Source organism: Canis lupus, chromosome 1 (genome assembly GCF_048164855.1).
Source record: "Canis lupus baileyi chromosome 1, mCanLup2.hap1, whole genome shotgun sequence".
Taxonomy (NCBI): Eukaryota; Metazoa; Chordata; class Mammalia; order Carnivora; family Canidae; genus Canis; species Canis lupus.
The window spans coordinates 59233047-59255237 of NC_132838.1; the positions used below are offsets into that span (position 1 = coordinate 59233047).

Genomic DNA, 22191 nt, shown 5'->3' on the forward strand with positions numbered 1-22191 from the left:
TGCCAGAGGTAAAGCCATTGGAAAGGAAGAGGAGCACCTCTCTCCCTCCTTTCCACTGTACTCTGTAACAACCGTGCTTGGAGGACAGGAAAACAAGCCCTGGATCCAGTCTTTACTCTGTTTCTTTATCTTCACTTTTCTTATGGTCACTGTCATTTCCTACTTTTCATGATAGTTTTTTTTTTTTTTTTTTTTTTTACATACTTCCTCCCTCCTGCCTATCTGTAAGGACCTTGAAGGTGGGACTTGTGTACCTGGTACACAGTAAGCACTGAATAAATTTCTGGTGCTTGAATAAATGAACAAACAGTTCATCTTTGTTTCCTTCACAAGGTCATGTATGCATAGATGCCAAAAATGTATGTAATATTTGAATAAGTAAGTTAATAAATGAAAGGATGAATTTCTAAAGGTGAGTTGTATATGGGGTAAGACAACACAGTGACCTTTAGTAGTTTTATCATCAGTAAGCTCATTTATTCACACAGGACTCAGATATGGAATTCTAAACACCTTTTGAGTATTCTACTATGCTCTGGGGATGTAAGGATGATGAAAAACTGTCCCAGCTCTCAGGAAGCTCAATTGTTACAGGCATTGCCTCAATACAGATTCAGTAATGCTATACTTAGATGTTCAAGACATCTACACCTTCTTTATATCCTACAGTTTATCAAATATTTCTAGTGAACCTTCCCCGAAAATGCCCACAAACTGGCTGAATAGCAGTAGGTAGAGGGAAAGGTCTGATCTGATATAAAAATTACTAATTTCTTCCAGTTACAAATTTTCTATGAATAGTTCAGCGGCTTTTGGACAAATGCTCAGCCTCTCAGAAGTTCCTTCCTCCATACTCACTTCTGAGATGGTGTGTGGGTGGGTCTGTAGTGTGACCTTGGGACTATGTTGGTCCTTTGGCTGCTCTCCACTGTAGGACAATCCTCCTGTTGTTGGGTGTGCACTTGCTAGATATGGAGCTCCTGCCCCTATTCTGGGCCTGGCGCTCTGATGTTCACTCTGCCACCCGTGGTCTCCCTCTCCTTGCTGACTGGCCCTCTGGTGCTCCTTGATGCTGTGGCCTCCAGGTATTTGTTGGCCCCTGCCACTTGAAACCCCTTACCCAACCCCAGGTAAGCCAGCCTGCACCCCTTTGCAGAGCACTCAGACGTCTGGCAAAACAGGAGCCAAAAAGGATTCTGGGGAACTAGAGTGCTCTCTGCCAATGACACTTTACCTCTCATTGTTCTCTGATGTGGCCTCTTCAGGTTGGTGTGGCCATCCCAAAAGGAAACCAGCACTTTGCTTGCTTCCTTTCTATCTAGCCTTCTCTCTCCCCCTGGGACTTTAATCCAGAGAGGGCACCTCTGGGCACACGTGACTCAGCGCTCACTTCTCCGATGTTAATTTCCTTTCCTCTTCCCACAGTCCATGGTGAGAGAGACAAACATGTCCCTCCATCTTCTCTCTAGCATGGACTTCCTTGTGTCACATCCTCCTTCCAGGACACCAGGCCTCCTGGTTGGGTCCTTAGGTAGGAAAGAGCAACCTCCCACATTCTGGAAGACACTCTGATGTCATTGGCAATATTAATTCTTGATATGGTGGAAGAAGAATTACAGAATTTATCCCTTCTCTGTCATTGAAGCTGGCTCTAGACCTTTCTTTACTGAAGAAGTCAGGAAAGGCAGCTTGGTGTTTGAAAGCTGATGAATGACCTCTCTGTTCTATAAAGGACCTAAGACATGCTCTCTTTTTCCTCATGGCTCCGTTTAATGGGTAGAAGGCTGTATGGGGCATGATTGAATGGATGGGAAATTGAATTTCCAAAAAACTTTATCCTGTTTTTCTGGAATACAGATGTATACACAGATTCCAGTGTAGAGTGAACAGTAATAAAATGGAGCTATATTACAGAGAGGAGGGGCTGAATCCACAGTGACAGAAAGGACTCTCCAGAGTAGACATTTGGTGGGATCTATAAACCTAGACTTTACTGACAGCGTGAATCCCACAGCAAGGCAGGGCCACTTGGTTCCCTGGTGATTGTCAGCTCCAATGGTTCATGTAGACAGGTTATAAATAAGTGAGAACCCCTTGTACGTTTGCTTTCTGTCTGAACATCAGTTTTCCTGCTTCTAAGAATTTAGAAAACCTGCCTTCTGGTGTGGTCCTAGGTATGCAAATGTAACATCAGGTGCAGTGGTCCTTGTTTCCCCACAGCCTGAGGCAAAAATAGTGGCACAAACAATAGCACATCATATTGTTCTGATCCTGCCACCACCTCCGACACCTTCCTCAGTCAAGTTTCTCCGTCCTTCCTGCAGGTGGAACTTTCACTGGTCTTCCAGCATTCCCAGACTTGTCTGAGATTGGTGTGACAGTTAGTTAGCCAAGCTAGGACACCCACTCCTATAGCCATGCCTCCAACATGTGGTAGGTGCTCAAAAGATACCACCTCCCTTTTATTCACATATCTTCCACTTGGTGTGTTCTTTCCATTGATCCAATTTAGGAAAAAAATTAAAAAGACACCTGTCACCCAAACCAGTCCATCCTCTCTCTCACACACTCTCACTCTTGGACAGCAAATTGACAATGAAAAATTGTACAGTTGCACACAAACTGATGTAGGTGGAAGACCTTGCTTGAGACACAAGGCAAATGTTAGGAAACCCACATTCCAATTAGCTTTGCCACTGATTGATTACTGTGTTACCTCATGTAAGACCATTTGCCAGTCAATAGAGGTGAAATCTCATAAAGATTAATGAGATCGCTCCTGGTTCCAAACAAAATTCTTCCAGCCCACTCTGTTTGGGAGTGAAAATATCAAGGGAAATTGCACAAGCAAATACGGTAGTGTCCTACTTGGAATCATGTTTTCACAGTACCAGGGGCTAAACAAACCTTAAAACCATGGAATGCTGTTGCTGAACATGTAAAAAAATCAAGGAAATTTTCTTCTGTGGTACAGATGCACCATCTTTTTTTTTTTTTTTTTGCAATGAACATGTTCCTGAAATACTGTTTCCAAATAAATTTTTGTAAATGATTTTATATTTTTAACACACTGGGAAATGTACAAGGTATTTCTTATAAATGATTTCTTAGAAGCCATTTTGGACCATGAGCAGTAACTATATTTGTTTCTATAGGTATTCTTTCCATACACTGAGTTTGTGAAAGACGAAACACTCCTTAGTCCAATATTATACTGCACACAAGGATTTGTATTTTCAGAGTTAGTGGCCAAAATGCCTAGCCTGGTGTATTTGGTGGATAAGAGTGAACAGGGCAGAGGGAAGATACAGGTGGCCCAGCCTTGGATATCCCAAGGTCTGTCTCTGTGCTCCACAGATTAATCTGTTAACCGCTGACTGCCTTACACCTTCCAAATGTACATGCCCTCTACAGAATACAATCAGTGAAATTATGGGCAAATGGACACGTTTAATCAGTGTTCCCATTCATGTAAGTAGGGACTTGCAATAGATTTAGTGAGCACCTCTAAATGTGTGTGTGTGTCTGTATGTGCAAAAGGGAAAAGAGAGATGGAGAAAATGAGACTGAGACAGCATACTAATAAAACAAAATCTTCTAATGTCCAAGTAAATAAAATTTCAAAACTCAAAGTTTTCTTTACTTTGGAAATTTATGACTTCTAAGTCTTAATAGAAACTAACTAATTAAATGTTTGAAAGTCAGAATGTTCCAGTATGATTCAGTAGTTCTACTACTGGACATCTACCCAAAGAAAACAAAAACATTGATTTGGAAAGATATATGCATCATTATGTTCACCACAGCATTATTTACCATAGCCACAATATAGAAGTGATGTAAGTGTCTATCAATAGGTGAATAGATAAAGAAGATGTGATACACACACACACACACACACACGAACACTGGAATATTACTTACCCATAAAAAAGTGAGATCTTGCTACCTGCGACATGTATGGATCTCAAGGGTATTATGCTAAGTGAAATAAGTCAGACAGAGAAAGACAAATACTATGTGCTTTCATTTATATGTGGACCCTAAAATACAAAACAAATAAACAAACAAATGAAAAAAAAAAAAAAACAGAACCAGAATCATAAATACAGAGAACCAACCAGTGGTTGCCAAAGGCGAGGAGGTTGGGTGATGTGTTAAATAGGTAAAGAGGGGGATCCCTGGGTGGCGCAGCGGTTTGGCGCCTGCCTTTGGCCTAGGGCGCGATCCTGGGGACCCGGGATCAAATCCCACGTCGGGCTCCCGGTGCATGGAGCCTGCTTCTCCCTCTGCCTGTGTCTCTGCCTCTCTCTTTCTCTCTGTGTGACTATCATAAATAAATAAAAGAAAAAAAATAGGTAAAGAGGATTGAGAGATACAAAATTCCAGTTATAAAATAAATAAGTCACAGGATTAAAAGTATGGACTGGGGATATAGTCAGTAATATTGTAATAATGTTGTATGGTGACTATACATACCGGAGTGAGCTTTATGTATAGAATTGTACTTTATGTATAGAATATGATTCACTGTGTTGTACACTTGAAAGTAATTTAAGGATGTTTATCAGCTATACTTAATTAGAAAAAAAAAAAAAAGTATTCCTTGGGGCACCTGGGTGGCTTAGCCAGTTAAGCATCTGCCTTGGGCTCAGGTCATGATCCTGGGGTCCTGGGATCAAGCCCTGCATCAGGCTCTCTGTGCAGTGGGGACCCCGCTTCTCCTTCTCCCTCTGCCTGCTGCTCCCCCTGCTTGTGCTCCCTCTCTTGCTGTCAAATAAATAAAATCTTTATTTTTTTTTAAAAGTGTTCCAATTAGCAATGCTTTAAAATCCTGCCAATTAAGGTATGCTCATTGCCCAAATGTGTTCATTTGGCCTTTAAGTGATTTTTATACATATGAAATCTTTTGATAGAAGTTTAATCATGTTTTTATTTCAAATCATCCTCCCTGCCTTTCTCTTAGCAAAATTCTATAAATAGCATTATTGATAATTTCTCATAGTTTTCTCCAGGTAATTACTTCCCTGGTTTCTTGGAACATTAAAGATTATTAATAAAATAAAAGAGAGAGTAAAAGATTTTATGTATTGGTTAACAAGAGTTGAGAATTTTTTAAACCAGTGATCTAGTTTGGGTTCATTTAAAAAACAATCCTATATCCTATAAAGGATTTAATTAGGGGATACAATATGAAAAGATAATGGACTTGAAAAGAGCTAGTTTGCAAGAAGTAGCTTCCCTAATTAGACAGTGTAACATGAGAATTAAGAGTCAGCAAACACCAAATGGTTTCATTAGAAACATCTTTCTATATAAGAATTCTCTTTCTTTTCAAATAAAAATGTTCTGGAAGTAATAATAATATTTTACTGTATAAGTTATAAACAAAGGAGTTTAGTAAACATAGCCAAATTTATACTTTCAAATTAATATTATTCTTCAAAGGGCTTCTTATTGTACACTTATTTAGATGTGTCTACCATTGTTCAAAATATTGTAGAATTTCCTTCATATCTTCAGAGCCAATTTTAAGTCATGCAAATTTCTTTATAATTTATCCTTCCTTTAGATCCCAAAAATATTATCTAGCTTAATCCAGCATTTGTGTTCTTTCCAAAAAATAAAACATACTCTTGAAGAATGAGCAGTTACTTCCACTAAGGATATTCCAGTGAGAGCTCTCAAGGTGATTTCAGAAAGTTCAAAATGTTTTTGAGCAATGAGAACTTCATTAAAATACACCTGTGACCTTCCAGCGTGACTACCTTGAATGACACCCATGTCCAGATCGAGCAAATTCCAATATGTTAAAGAAGATTAGATATGTAAACATCTGCACACCTTGTTCAATAAGTGGCAGTTTTCTTTCCCTTAAAAAAAATCCTCCTTATTGTCAAGGCACACCTTTAATTATGTATGAACATAGCTGTGGTACGCAAAACGATGGCCCTCCAAAGATGTCAGTGTTCTAATCCCCATAATATGCTACTTTATTAGACAAAGGGACTCTCAGATGTGATTAAATTAATGAAGCTAAAATGAGGAAATTATCCTAGATTATCTGAGTGACCTCAAATATAATCACAAAGGTCCTTTGAATAGAGGAGCCAGAGTCAGAGTGGGAGAAGATGTGGCAATGGAAGCAGAGATCAGAGAGTCAGAGAGATACCTGAATTTTCTACCCTCTTGGCTTTGAAGATGGAGGAAGAAGGCACAAACCGAGGAATGCAGGTGTCCCTAGAAGCTGAAAAAGACAAAAAAGGAGATTCCCCCCCACCCAGAGCTACCAGAAGGTACACAGCTCTGTGAACACCTTGATTTTAGGACATCTGACCTCCAGAACTGTACAATAATGAATTTGTATTGTTTGAAGCCACTAAGTTTGTGGTCATTTGTTACAGCAGCACTAGGAAACTAATACAATTGAAGACAGTATTTAATTCACCCCCCAGCCCAGGTAGATTTGAAGGTGCTGACCTTTTGAGGGCCTTCAAAAGGAACCAGGAACACAGGGGTACAAGAACAAGCTTCCCTGGTTTGTCTGTGTTGGTGTTTCCATTCCTTGAGAAAATGATTCTCCCCAAGATCTATTTCCCCTCCGTGGCCACTAAGATGCCAATGCTCCCAGTGCCGCCTACGTGGACTCCTTAGAGGGCCACTTTGGTGATCTGCCATGGATAAAACATACAGGAAAACACTCCTGCATCATGACTGGTTGCCTTTACAGAAGTGCTCATTTGGATTCAATCACTACACAAAATTCACCTGTAATAAGTGCTTAAAGTAGGAGGGTGTACTTGCACTATAAAAAAGAAAAAACGTGCATAACCTACTGACCTTAGCAATACTTTTGAAGGGGTGTGTTTGTTAATAAAACATAAATCAGTAAAAGTCTCCGAGGTGCCTTAAGACACTCCTAAGTAAATAAATAAATAAGATATTTAAAAAGGGTTTGTTTGGGACACTCAATTGGTTGAGCGCCCCACTCTTGGTTTTTCGTCAGGTTATGATCTCAAAGTCGAGAGATGGAGCCCTGTATCAGGCTCCCAAGCTAATGGGGAGTCTGCTTCTTTCTCTCTCTCCCCCTCTGCCTCCCCCTGCTTAAGCATGCTTTCTCTCTCTCTCTCTCTCTCTCTCTCTTTTTTTTTTTTACTTTTTTTCTCTCTAATTAATTAAATCTTTTTTTAAAAAAAGCTTCTAGGACTTTTTAAGACTTAGACCATGAGAATTCATAAACACCAAAGTATAAGAAAATAGCAGGAATTATTTCTGTCCTCCTTCCTGTCCTCCCTCTTATTTAGATCTTTGGGGTCAAGGGCCATTTCCAAATCAAGACCCCTTGAACAGAAAGACAGAATGTAGCTGAGCATTTTCTGGAGCCATCAAGTGGGGGCCTCTGTGGTCACTTTAGGAGTTGTGACACCCTCTGGGCCAGAGAATGAATATAGGAAGTAGGAACTGCACAGAGCGCTCACCTTCAGCTCCTTTGGCCAAAGTCATCTCAATAAGCAGCTTGAGGGAATACTAGTTACCTCAGTGACAGCAAATCTCCATGAATGGTTCAGAGAAGCAGAAATTTTTCATCATTCAGCATCTTTTACCTGCCAGACAATGAGATAAGCACCTCTGGACCTTGCTCAGACGTCACCTTCTCAATGAGTCTTTCCCTGACCACACTGTTTAAAATCGCAATCTCCTGCTCCACCCGGCACTCCCTCCCCTCTCCTCTGCTTTATTTTTCTCCATGGTTTTTATCTCCATTGGCATACTATATATTTGATTTGATTGTCACTTCCTACATAAGATTACAAACTCCATAAAGGTAGAGAATTTTTTATCATTACCTAGATTTCTTATTTCCTAGGATAGTGCCAGGCACCTAGTAGATGCTCCGCAAATACTTTTTAGTGAATTAATAAAATATTTAAGGGGCCCTACTGTGTACCAAGCATCATTTAGCTCTTCAGAAAGTAAAACTGAATGCAAGGAGGAGAAAAATTCCTTTCTTTATAAAAGGTAATTGGGTTTTACCATAGTAAGTACAATTTGGTGATACTAAGATCAATGAGAGCCCCTGAAGGGGCACTTAATTTGGATTTAAGAAGCCAAAGAGGGCTTCCTGGAGGAAGTGTTGTCTCAACTGAGTTCTGAAAGATAAGTCTGAGCGGGCCAGGCAAGTGGTAGTGAGAGAGATGGACATGGGAACTCCAGGCAGAAGGAACAGCAGGTGCAAAGAAATGAGTCAAGAAGAACCCATGATACATTAAAGGAACTAAAAATGCTTCTACATGGAGTTTGAAGGAGGAATGGTCAAAGAAGAGAATGAAGGGGCAGCTGATGACATCACAAAGGGACTTATAAACCATGTTAAGGATTTGGGCTTAATCCTGAGAATTTCTAGAATAGCAATGATATGATGAAATTTGCAAGTTAAAGAGTTCATTTGCATGGCCTGATAAGGAAGGGGCAGACAGAAGGGGGCAAGTAAAGAGGTTCTAGAGAAAGATAGGTGCCTAAAATGACAGGATCCGGTGACTTATTTGATGTGTGGGTAAAGAAGGATCAATCCATGTTTTATTCACCCATATGTGTAACAAATATTTATTGAGCATAATGCTATATACCTTTCTATGAGTTCTAGACATAGAACATAAAGAAGATCATGTTCGTGCCCTCATGAAGCTTCTCTTCCAAGTTATACTTAGTTTTAATTTCCTCCTCTCCCATCAGAACATGAGGAAGTGAGCTGTGCAAAGATTTGAGGAAGAGAGGTTTTTTTTTTTTAATTTTTATTTATTTATGATAGTTACACAGAGAGAGAGAGAGAGAGAGAGAGAAAGGCAGAGACATAGGCAGAGGGAGAAGCAGGCTCCACGCACCGGGAGCCCGACGTGGGACTCGATCCCGGGTCTCCAAGATCGCGCCCTGGGCCAAAGGCAGGCGCTAAACCACCACGCCACCCAGGGATCCCTAGGAAGAGAGTTTTAAGCAAAGGGAACAGTATAAGGGTGGAGGCCCTGAGCATGGCATGCTCAAGACACAGAAAGAGTGAGTGAAGTTACTGGCAGTAAGAGATGCCACTAAAGAGGAGGTAGGGGCTAGATTACATAAGACTAGTATATATTATTTTATATAAAACTATTACATAAGATCAAGGAAAGCAGTTTGGATTTGTTCTAAGAAAAACCATTAGAATGTGCAGAGCAGCTGCTTGATTTGTCCTAATTGGTATCTTTGGATCACTGTGGCTGCTGGCTGCTCGTGGAGAGTTTACTCTAGAGGAGCAAGAGTGGCCGTGGTGAGAGTTAGGACATCACTAAGTGAAGGATGTGATGACTTAACCCCACATGCTAACTGTGGAGGTGGCTAGAGCTGTGGGATACATTTATAAGATAAAGCCAATAGGATTTTCTGAGGATTTGTATAAGGGAAGTTTGAGAGAAAAAGAAGAGTCAGGAATGATTCCTTGGTTATTGGCCTGAGCCACAGGGTGAAATGAGGAACATGGGGGAAGAGCAAATGTGGAGCAGAAAATCAAGATTCTGCTTTGACCACATAGACTTGGGCTTCCTGTTAGACATCCAGGCAGAGCTTGCTACAGGTGGCTGGGGATATGTATCCGGAGGTCAGGAGAGAGGTAGGAGCTAGGAGTATTAATTTGGAATCATTTTCAAATAAATGACGCTGAAAGTTATGCTCTGATTACATCACCCATGTGGTGAGAATGGAGAAGAGAATGGAAACTGAAAGCTGAGCCCTGAGACCTGCCCATGTTCAGAGACTGGAGGGAAAGTAGGCTAAGGAGAGGCCACTGTGGTAAGAGGAGAACCAGAAAAATGTGATGGACCCTGGAAGCAAGTCAAGGAAGTGTTTCAGGAGGGAAGGCGTGATCCCTGGATGTCAGGGTTCAGGGTTCAAACCTGAGCAACTATGTCTCCAGTCGTCCCATTAAGTTGGGGAAGAACCACGTGAGGAGGAACAGTTTGGAGACAAGGATATGAGTTATGTTTGAGCCATGCTGAACTGTAGGTATTTTTGGTACATGCACACCAGATCAGCAGACCCTGAAGTTTAAGAGACAGGTCCAAATTTGAGATGTAGATTTGAAAGCCAACAGTGGAGAGATGATTTTTAAAGCCAAAACTGTGGATGACATCATTCGGGGTAAGTGTGGAGAGATGAGAAGACACACTATGGCAAAGTCCCAAAAGCACAGCATATGAGAAACTAGAGTGGATCCAGGAGCCCACAGCCCAGGAATTCATAAAGGAGTCTGACAGGGAGGCTTAAAAGATGAAGTGATGGACGGGGAGCCTGGCAGGTAAGAGCACCAGCAGGAAGGAGTGTCAGATGCTGTGCTGAGTAAAATAAGGATTAACATGTCTCTGCTGGGTTCAAAAACAAGGAGTATATTTTTGAGCAGTTTTGATGATGCTTGGGATACAGAACCCAGATTGCACTGAGAGGCTGAATGAAGCTGAGGGAGATGGAAGCAGCGGCTGAATGCAACTCTTTTCAAGAAGTTTGGCAGGAAAGGAAATAAGAGGTGGGTGACAGCCAGAGAATGGCATATGGAGAATGTGAAAATGAGAGTGCCGAGGACTGAGCCCTCAGATATGACAACTTTGAGGGACAAAAAGAACAAAATGAGTCCACCCCCCTCCAAAAAAAAAAAAAAAAAAAGAAACAAATAAAACCAGAAGGAAGAGCCAGAGAGGAAAGAGGAAAGAAAAAAGATATAAATCAGGGGAGGAGAGAATTCAATGGGAAAAGGATATTAGTAATGCCAACTGCTGCAGAAGGTTTAGTCAAAAACAGCAGCACAATGTAGCTTTGGTGATCATGGCAAAGAGAAGTGTCAGCATTACTGTATCTTGAGGAATGAATGGGGCCAAGATACTAGAGGCAGTGACTGTAAATTAAACTTTCCGGAAGCTGGCTATGAAGAGGGGAAAATAAATAGCTACAGAGAAATTGGACATCAAGGATTAAATCAGCATTTGCTATTTATTTGCTATCTAGCAAAGGAAAATAGCCCATCAGAGAAGAAGGGATCAAGAGGGATGTGGGATAGATGCTGGAAGCAAAGTCCCTTGGGGAGTAGACTGGGATGGTCCAAAAGAACAGAGGACAGAATCACCTTCAGGGCCAGACAAGTTCTAGGAGAAAAATGGCTGTGAAGTTCAGGAAAGAAATGTGTGTTCATTGGCATCTGTCCACCTGGACCAAGATGTAGAATGTCTTGTTCACTTTGGTATCTGCTGCATCTGTACCAATGCTGAATATGCAGTGGGCATTCAATAAACACCTGCTGAATAAATAAATAAGTGACAAGTATAAGGCAGTGAAAATCTGATTTCATCTTTTTTTTTAATAAAACCTGGAATAGTTGATTTGAGTTAAACCTAGAAATAGAGCCCCCAAAAGTACAAGATGTTCTCCTGTAGGTTTTGAAATTGTTTCTCCCTGCTGTTTTAATGCTGGGAGGAATCAAAAGTAATGCAAAATTAATGTTGAATTAATATTTCATCAGAAAACTTTCATTTCCTTCAATATGTGTTTTGAAATGTGTGCTTTCTTTAATGTTATTGTCGATGTTCTTATGTTCGATGAATTTTATAAATAAGAAATACAAGTTAGTAGTGCTTGGTTGACGTAAGGCAACCACCTCTCCAAAAACACTCAAAGTAGCCACACGGTATCAAAGGCCCGTGGCTAAGACCAAACTATTCTAATTCCTTTTTATTCCTTCGATGAAAATGCTGGATATGTAAGAAAAAAAATTAGGTGTGTGATTGTCTTCCTGGGAAGAGGTATTATGTTACAGAGTGGATGTTGATGAATGGATGTTTTCAGCAAAATAGAACCATAGTTTATGCTGTAATGATTGGAAAGGCAGCAGTCTCCATTCTTATGGTATGATTCTAATTCTCGTATACTTTTTCTTATAATCTGCACCTTATTTAATATAGAAAAATGCAGGCAACCAGTGATTATTTTTTCAATGCTCTGAAATACTCTTGAGTTCTCTCAGTGTAAGAAAGAGCACACAAGGGACACCTGGGTGGCTCAACAGTTGAGCCTCTGCCTTTGGCCCAGGGTGTGATCCCAAAGTCTAGGGATCGAGTCCCACATTGGGCTTCCCGCAGGGAGCCTGCTTCTCCCTCTGCCTATGTCTCTGCTTTTCTCCCTGTCTCTCATGAATAAATAAATGAGTATCTTTAAAAATAGAAGAAAGAAAGAAAGAAAGAAAGAAAGAAAGAAAGAAAGAAAGAAAGAAAGAGAAAAGAAAAAGAAAGAAGAAAGAAAGAAAGAAAAGAAAGAAAGAGAAAGAAAGAAAGAGAAAGAAAGAAAGAAAGAAAGAAAGAAAGAAAGAAAAGAAAAAGAAAGAAGGAAAGAAAGAAAGAAAGAGAAAGAAAGAAAGAAAGAAAGAAAGAAAGAAAGAAAAAAGAAAGAAAGAAAGAAAGAAAGAAAGAAAGAAAGAAAGAAAGAAAGAAAGAAAGAAAGAAAGAAAGAAAGAAAGGGCATACAAGCCTACTAGATTGAGTTGAGGCTGACCCAACCTAGGCCATGTTGTTATAACTGGTCACCTGACCTTGACTGCTTACACTCACTTTGTATAAGAAGAGTGGGAGACCTGGGATCACCTCTGGCTCTGACACTTACTACTGTGTGACTTAAACTAAGTTACCTATTATCTTCAGTACTCTGTTCTAGCATCCGTAAAATGGGAAACATAAGAAGTTAGCATTCTGCATATTACATGGCAGACATTCAGTAAATGTACCTCCTTGCTCTCTACTTTTAAAATCTGGTTTACTGACAATCAGAGCTTGTTTTTAAACCTGATTAAAGTGCTAGTGATGCTCACCCAGAAAGAATTTGTCCTCTGGAACAGCTCTGCTCTCACCTGAGGCAGATTTCCCTGTAGCAGAGCTAGAGAGTGTGTGTCTCCTAATTAACTGTCTTCCAGTGGTCACCTAGATGTCTAGGTACTTGTCCCAGATTTTCAGTGCATGGTAATGTCTTTTTCTTCTTTCTTTCTTTCTTTCTTTCTTTCTTTCTTTCTTTCTTTCTTTCTTTCTTTCTTTTTCTGTCTGTCTGTCTGTCTGTCTTTGAGAGTTGAAGCCAAAGAAGCAAAGTGAATATATTTCAACAACTAGGAAGTTCTGATGGACAGGCACAAGGGGATATAGAAGGCTTACACGTTTAAATCCTTACCAGTAGTAACAAGAGAAGTAGTTTGGTGAAAATCTTTCTCTAAGTCCTGGAAATAGGACATTTCCTGGAAAATGGCTGTCACATAACCAGCATAATGACACATTTTATTAGTTTGGCTCTCTTGGGCAACATGATGGAAACATGGCTTCCTCCAATATGAATATTTTAAGACAATAAAACCTAAACATTAAGTCCTACGTTATGAGGTTGGTGTGGGTGGAGGTGTTATGAATAACTCCAAGAGGAAAAAATATCCGGAGAGGTGGAGGGAATGAGGTTGTCTACTAGGAAAGTCTGTTCCTGATGAAAGATATTCCCAATTGGATTTTCAGATGCCTCTGGGATGGGTACATGTCCAGGCCACTGAATTAAAGTGGTTCTTGATTGCATGTGAATGTGCATTTCCCAAATTATATTCCACTCTCTTCAGCTGGACTGTCTGCCAAAAAAGGACTTTTGTTGTGTCTGTGATACTGAAGATTGTCCTTTTTAAATATCTTTCCCTGTGAATGCTTCAGTTTTACTCACCGGAGATGAATTTCTAATATATATCACTTTTAGTAACACGGGAGAATTGCCAATTAGAAGCAAGAGGAGGGAACTTAGGGAAATGTTCTCTTGCCTGGAATCACCTACTAGTTGCCTCAGGTTTAGCCTCTGACAGCTGGGCCATGTGAGGGGAGCTTTTTCCCTGTGAATAGCCGGAGGGGAGCGCTAATGAGGAGCTCAAGGCTGTCGGAGGAGTCTCTTTTTGGCAGACAATTAGAAAGAGGGATGAGATCACCTCCTCATTATGCTCTACTGGAATGGGAGCAGTTGGGTAGCGGGTTTTTTGTTTTGTTCAATTTTTTTACAAACCATCTGCTTCTCTTGAGAAAGACTGATCTGACTCTTGTAGGTTTTTTACACTCTCATAACATGTGTTGTTGTATATATTTTGAAAGCAGTATATACTCAAGAGAGGGAATTTGGAAACCACAGAGGATTTGGGCAGTGGGGTTGTGATGATTCAGTTATTTCATCCAATGACCATTGTTAACATTTTATTCTTATAGATTCTGATTTTCTCCTTCCAGAGATTTTTATGACTGATATTATGATATGTAGATCTTTCATCAAGCTATGAACATTCATGTGAACATATATGTCAGCCAAACCAAGCATGGAACACTTCTTTTCCCCTGATACCACTGAGGCCCAGGGGAATATCCATTTCCTTCCAAACACTGAGAGAATGGAAGAAAACTCTCTTTTTCCTCCATTTCTTCTTCTTTCATCCCAAAGAAGAAATAGCTAATTCAATATCCAATGGGGAACTTTACCACTTGGGAGGGGGTTGTTATGTCTTAATAGGAAAGAAAAAGGAGGGCAGCCCTGGTGGCGCAGCGATTTAGTGCCAGGGTATGATCCTGGAGACCCAGGATCGAGTCCCGCGTGGGCCTCCCTGCATGGAGCCTGCTTCTCCCTCTGCCTGTGTCTCTGCCTCTCTCTCTCTCTCTGTGTCTCTCATGAATAAATAAATAAAATCTTTAAAAAAAAAAAAAAAAGGAAAGAAAAAGGAGGAAAAAAATTCATCCAAGTGTTTCATTTCTGCCTGCCTTATGGGTTGGTAAGACCATTGCTCGAAGGACCCCTGAGACAGAGGCCTCAGTTTGATGACTGTTTTCCCCAGTCTATCTGCCTGGGGAAAAGAAAGACTAGGCTAAGTTAAAACTGAAGTGGGAAGTAGGAGGCAACACTGTCTTCTGCAAACCAGATCTAATGTTAATACAGCTGGCATCTGATTCTGTTTGGTTCTTTGGGTCTCTTAGGTGACCAAGTGGAATTATCAACTTCCAACCAGTTTGACCTACAAAAATAGCCAGTCCAAGTGGATCAAGGTACTATTTTGTGCCAGATAGAATCTGGAAGAGAGCAGAAGTGGTTGGAACCACAAATATGCAACATTAAAGAAAACAGTACCAGTAGCTTTTTAGCCACAAAAGACAGCCTCTAAATATAGACATTTTATCAGAGTGACTCAGTTTTTCTGAAGATATTTAAGGCCCATAAGTTGGAGCTAAAGGACAAGCTATGTTGAGTCTTTTAAGTCTGTAAGAACAAAATGGAAAGGCTAGGGAGATTTCCTGAAATGCCTGTTTTTGATTTGCAGAGCAATTTTCCCATCCAGGTTCCCTACACTGCTTTGTCATCTTCATCATGTTACAAAACTTGTAAGCACAAAAATCAGAAAACATAAAATAGCATGATAGGCTAACTTTTTATCACCCTTATGATGCTCTGGTGTTTGTTCCTTTTCATAAATTAAAGTAACTCTTTGAGAGGGATAAAATCTAAATCACAAATTTGATCTTTTAGAAGAAATCACTTCTCACGGGAAGAAGTAGTCTCCTGGTCTTTTGCTGTACTTCTAAACAAAGTTACTCATTCTTTTTTTGAAATAAAATGAATTTTGTTTGTACTTTGGATTAATTTGGTGAAACTGTATAACTAACTCAAAGAAATTACAATAGCCTAAAATGCACCATTTACTCTAAGTGCTATTTGACTGTCTACCTTTTCTCTTTTGATTAAAACAAAAATACTAGAAGTGCCTGTGTGGCTCAGTCAGTTGATTGGCCAACTCTTGATTTTGGTTCAGGTCATGATCTCATAGTTCTGGGATTGAGTCCCACATCAGGCTTTGTGCTCAGCAGGGAGTCTACTTGAGGATTGTCTCTCCCTCTGCCCCTTCATCTACTTGCATGCACCTCTTTCTCTCTCTCTTTCTATCTGTCTCTATGAAATAAATCTTGAAACAAACAAAAATACTCTACCATACTTATCTGAAATCAATGTCACAGTGCCCTTTTTAAAAAGTATAACTTATCTCCAACTGATATTTTCCAGCAACCATAATAAATGCAGATATCTAAATTCAAAATTTCATTTAAAGCTCTGTAAGAGTTTGGAAAAAGATATGGATTTGCCCTAAAAGGCTTAGATCAATATTACCCCAAGTCCAAGAACAAATGTAGGAGATATTGGGCCCTTTTACATTAAGCACATTTTTCTGGATTTAGTCTAATAAAACTTGAATTTCTTCATCAACCAATACCAAAGGAAGTCTCTTGTCTAGATGTTTTATTGGAAGTACCAACTGTATAAAGATGGGATAGAACTAGAGAGACAGAGAGAGAGGATGCAGTAATCCCATGGGAAGTGTGATATTGGCAGGCCACTATGATATATCATACCACAAGTGAGGTTGTTGTACTTTGCATGGTTATGAGATATGTCATGGGGGTAGGATTTATATTATTATTTTCCTTATTTAATCATTTTGCGTTAATTTTGAGTGTCCTGTAGCACAATTACATTTAACCATCACAATCTTATAATAACCTGCTGGTGATTGTACAGTGGAATTCTACGTAAGTCAGCAGTGTATCATCATAATCATCCAAGTGTCAGTTGGCCTCAGCTAGTCCTGTAGCGGCTCTGAGTTCTACCACTTAAGTTTATTCACAAAGAATTGTAGAGCTAAATATACACACAGATAAAGACATAGACATATCAAATAAAGTTGAAGGGATAAAATTCGTATTTTGTACAGGAAATAAATTAGATAAAATTAGTGGAATGACAAGCAAGAAAGTCATGGAAGCAGCAAAATTAGAGACAGAGTAAAGCCAGAAAAAGTTCATTTTTTTAAAAATTCAGCAATAATTTACTGGGCATCTACTAAATGCAGGTTCTGGGATTTAGAAAACATACCACATTTAGAAAATACAGTGAAAGAGGAATGACCATGTTAGAGGAAGAGGGGGACATACAAGTGAGCATGAAAACTCAGATTGGCTGTGTCTGATCCAGAGAGAGGTGGTCTGGGAAGTGTTGGCAAATGGAGTTAGCCTAAGAAGGAAGAGAGAAGCTTGAGGGAGTATTGGCAAGAAGTGGGGTTTGGGGTGTGTGTGTGTGTGTGTGTGTGTGTGTTTGTGTGTGTGTGTTTGGAAGAGAGCATAACCAAGTGTGATTGAAGACTGCAGGGAAAGATCCAATGGTAAGATATTGGCTGAATCTGAAAAGACAGAGAGGGAGAAAGAGGAACAAAAAGTTGAATGATGCTGCAAGCCTCCATTGTGTACTTTAAAAAAAAAAAAAATAATGTTGACTTGCATTGTTCTAAAAGCAATGCCAACACAGACTTTTTTTTTTTAGTTATTATTAAATAACTCTTGGAAGCTGCCCTTGAACTCTGCAGAGTATAGGAGTCCAGACACTAGTATTTTAGCCCCTGGAAGCTGCCCTTGAACTCTGCAGAGTATAGAAGTCCAGACACTAGTATTTTAGCCCCAACTCTGAGACTAACTTGCTTTATTATTGGAGACTCAGTTTCCTTACCTATAAAATGGACATAATCATAACTCCCTTCAAGTGCTATTTTTGGAGATAAAGTAAAAATAATGTGTTTTGCAAGCTATAAATTTACAATAAATAAACAAATACAAACTATATATAAATACAAACAATAAATAACACTTGCAATCTACTGTAAATGTTATTTAAAGCTACCAAATTTAAATAATCCTGGAGCTATCACCTAGGCTTCAGAGAATGTACCCCTGCCATTGAGCATGGTATGCCTCAGTGCCTCCATCAATAAAATGAGACAACTTGGGATCTTAGACCTCTCTGGCAGGTAGTGTCTAAAGACTAATGACATGGCAAAATTAGTTTAAATCTTTAGGAGAAAAAAGATGTAAATCTAAGGTTGTAATGAACATTTTTATTTCCACAGCATTATTAATACTTTGAGGTTTTTCAGAGCATAAGAAGAATGAAATCTTTCCATTTGCAACAACATGGATGGGGCTAGAGAGTATAATGCTAAGCAAAATATGTCAGTCAGAGAAAGACAAAGACATATGTTTTACTCATATGTGGAATTTAAGAAATGAAACAAATGAGCAAAGAGAAAAAGAGAGAAGCAAACCAGGAATCCGACTCTTGGTTACCAAAGGGGAGATGAATGGGAGGATGGGTTAAATGGGTGATGGGGACTCAAGAATACGCTTGCTGTGATGAGTGTTGATATATGCAAGTATTGGATCACTGTATTGTACATCTGAAACTAATATAACGCTGTATGTTAACTAACTGCAATTTAAATAAAAACTTTAAAAAATAAATACACAGAAAAGGGAAAAAAGATAATTATGAAATAACATTCATTTGTTTATTTTTTAGTGTCGGTATTTTATCATTTCTCTTTGGATATAGAAATATATGCAAAGAAAGGTAAATCTAACTAAGGTTAATGACAGAATCAGAAGGGGTTTTCTTCCTTGTCTTTTTTAACAGTCCCAGTTGTGGGCATCTGTTACCATGCTTCGCTCTCTTTTATTTACTCCAACGACCACTTTACTAAGGAGTTAAGCCAGCAGAAAACTATTGGAAAATTATTTTGTCAGTATGTTTCATGCTATATGACCACAGGGGAAAGGCTGGAGCCAAAAATCACTTAAAAGTAATAGCCTGTTTACTAACAGAAGCTCCCAAATGCTTATTTTCTTCTGTAGTTACAGATGCAGTGATGAGACCTCTACCTGTGGCAATTCCTATCATTGACCTTCATTAAAATATTGTTTTAAAAAAAACAAACAAACCATGATAGGACTCCCCATGACAGGACTCCCACTGATACCAATGGTTTGAGTGACCTTGAGCATATCACTTCATCTCTTGAAACTTCTGAGTCCCCAGCTTTTCATAAAGGGGGTAGACAAAGTCTACTTAATTCAAAACTGAGGGGCACTTATAAATGTATATGAGCATTTTTTTAGTGGCCAGTGCCCAACGATGCTTAATGCCCTGCAGAGAGCATGGGGCAATCCTGCACAAAGCACCGCCCCCCCATTCAAACTGCCAGCAGCAGCCTGAATTAGCACTGACATCGCTGCCTATAATCAGTGATACCAAGTCAAGTATCTGTCCATTCATTAATTCATTCAACCACCCATTATTGATCCCCTACTGTAGGCTGGGCACCAAGCTTCCCTAGCTGAATATTCCAGAAACCTTGACTTGAATCGTATCCTTCTTTAGCCTTTCCCCTTCCTTTTAAAGGGTTTATTCATCCACAGGACCACCTGACAGGTATGAATAAGGATTTTGCAGCTCAGCCCATGAAAGGACTGGATCCTAGGACTCATCCAGTGCTTTGGGGTTTCTAATGACATTGAGAACCAAAAAGGTCCACTCAGTCCTCCCCAAAGTTGGAATGATGACCACCTGGTTTGCTTTTAATAATTCAGAAATGGAAGCCTTCAGCTCCATGGACCAAGGGCTTCCACCTAGACAGTGAAATCCAAATTGTGGAGCATGTAACTAATATTCAACTGTTGATTCAATCATTTCTCATCGTTAAAACAAAACACCAACTGTTTTATGCCAAGTGAACAATTTTCACTGGCAAACTCAAATTTCCTACTATACTTAAATGGCATTTGAGGCCAGTTGTACTAACTGCCTTAGAGCATTTTATCATATCAAGTAGGATCATTAACTTGCTAATTAACTGTGCAGTGAGTAACCCTGTGCTATCATGCAGTCCTAGCAGCCACCACCCAAATACATAGTCCCTCTGGGAGTGCTGTGACCTCTAGATGTTACTCAGCATTCACATGCCCTTCATCACCTGTTGTCTCACAGCACCCCAGGGAAAGCTTACGATTCTGATTGCTTGTGTTGCAAAGGAGACCAATGCACAGAGAATCGTGAAAGTCCTACAGATAAGAAAAAACTTTTGGGATGGGGGGATTCTGAGTACTGTTTACAATCCCAGAAGTCATGCTGATGGTCAGGCATGCTTTGTAAATACACAAACATTTTTAATTTAAACTTTAATGAATCTTGGATATTACTGATCATTAAAAATCCTGTATGTACTGGTTCAGCCACTATCATTGGCTACTTCTCCTGAACACAGCAGGGTCTGAGTACTAAGAATGTAGTCCTGCTCTCATAGACCTCTGGACACTTGGGGAAGTCAGACATCGTGCCAGTAATTCAGTACTCATTACCTATTATTGCAATTGACACTATAAAGGACACAGAACACAAGGAAAGCATTGATGGACCTGACCTAGCCTGGAGACCCAAGAGGCTTCTTTGAGAGAGCAGTATATAAGTGCAGGCCTGAAGGAAAAGGAGTTTACAGGAGTTCAGGAATTCAGGTGAGACATTCTAGATAGAGCGGGGTGCATGATTGAAGACCCTGAGGCAGAAAGGAAAGACTGACTCCAGGTGGGAGAGGATGCCAGCTTTGTTCAGGTGGCAAAAATGGGAGAGGGTGGCATGAATGAATATGAGGTGTTTAGAGGATGGAATTGATGGAACTTAGTGCCAACAGGATGTAGGGAGTAAGAGTGGAGGCATATACTGGCCTGCATCTGACTGCTGGGTGGTAAAGTCACTTGTTTAGGATTCTAACAGAGGCGTGGTACTGGGCAATGGGTCAGGACCACCAGTTTTTCATTTGGTACATAGAATTTGAAGTCCAGTGGGACATAGTTTGTCTAGTGGAGACATGGAGTATCCAAAGGTCACTGTATCTTAATAGGGTGTAGTAGAAACAACCTGTTCTGTGGAGCACAGAGCCTGTGTTTGGAAGCATGGCTATAGACCAGCATTGAGGCTCTTGTAATTTATAAAATGTGTTCTCATGTGTCATTTCTAAGCTTCACAGTGATCTTTGGGGGAAGTCAATGGGTAATTATCTTCATTATACTAGCAGGAAATTGAAGCTTCCTGAGTTTGTGATCTGCCTACGGTCACACTACTATAAGTAAGGATTTGGTACTCAAATTCAAATCTTCTGACTCCAGGCACAAAGGTCTCCTCATTTCACCACCTTCACTTGCCACATGATTGGGGCCAACTCTCTACCGACTCCCGGGGCTTCCATGTCAAGTGGAATCTCACTATTAGCACAAAATACGTAAGAAGTGAAATCAAGGATTTTTTTTTCTATACTCTGTTTATTCTTCCTCTCTCTCTTTTTTACTCTTTTTTTTTTTACAACAGTATGTTTAAAGTATTGTAAACTTGAGAGTCATATTTGTGTTTAAGGCTAGAGCATATATTTTTACAAGCAGTGAGAAGACAGTTGTCTGGAAGAAATTAAGTTCAACTTTTGTCTAAATTCTAATAATTTATATAACATGATAAGACCTCAACCTTCTCGCCTCCCATCCCCAGATGTACTCCTAAAATAGTAGAACCATCTACAGTGGCTCCGTGTATCCTCCCCTCCTGCGAGCTTTTCCTGTGGAGTCTGGGCACTGGGGCAGGAGACTCTTCACTACCAGCCTTATCCTGTCCATTGGCCTTCTCTCCTTTCACTCAAAGCTTGGAAGATGTTTCAGTAAATTTAGTTTGTGCTTGTTTCAGAGTCTGTTTAACTGAATCAGTTCTGGGTCTACACAGAAACTCGGGTTCAGGGAAGTACCTTCTCTATAGGGCTGTTATTTTTCTTTATCATGTGGGAAGCTTCCCCCTGAATCTCTTGTTTCTGTTTACCTCCCTCTTTCCCTATAGCTCTTGGACTGCTTTGTGATCCCGGTGGTGATTTTGCTGTCCTGGTTCTTCCTGCTGATCCGGTACAAGGCTGTGCATTTCCTCGGCATCGTGGTCTGCATCCTGGGCATGGGCTGCATGGCAGGAGCGGATGTGCTTGTGGGAAGGCATCAGGGAGCAGGTGAGTCCCTAGCTGTTCACCACCGTGGTGGGGTAGAAACAATAAATTTGGTCTTCCCAGTGTCTGCATCTTACTCCTGTTTGTTCCTCAACACCTAGAATAGTGGTGCATAGAAGGTGCTTCATCCCTGTTTTCTGAGTGAATGGAGGAAGCAAAATACAAACTTACTGCCCTTTCTACATGTATTCAGAAACATTCAGATGGTGTTTAAAACTGAGGGTCAGGAC

The 22191-nt window shown here is 40.1% G+C and overlaps 1 protein-coding gene across 6 annotated transcripts in view; it reads left to right on the top strand.

Moving 5' to 3' along the window:
• SLC35F1 (solute carrier family 35 member F1) overlaps positions 1-22191 on the top strand; it is a 390852-nt gene that overhangs the window by 325588 nt on the left and 43073 nt on the right. For all 6 annotated transcript variants that reach the window (XM_072831666.1, XM_072831675.1, XM_072831682.1 and 3 more), the window contains one exon: positions 21805-21964. In XM_072831666.1, the coding sequence (XP_072687767.1) occupies positions 21805-21964 (160 nt within the window). The remainder of the gene's footprint in view (positions 1-21804; positions 21965-22191) is intronic.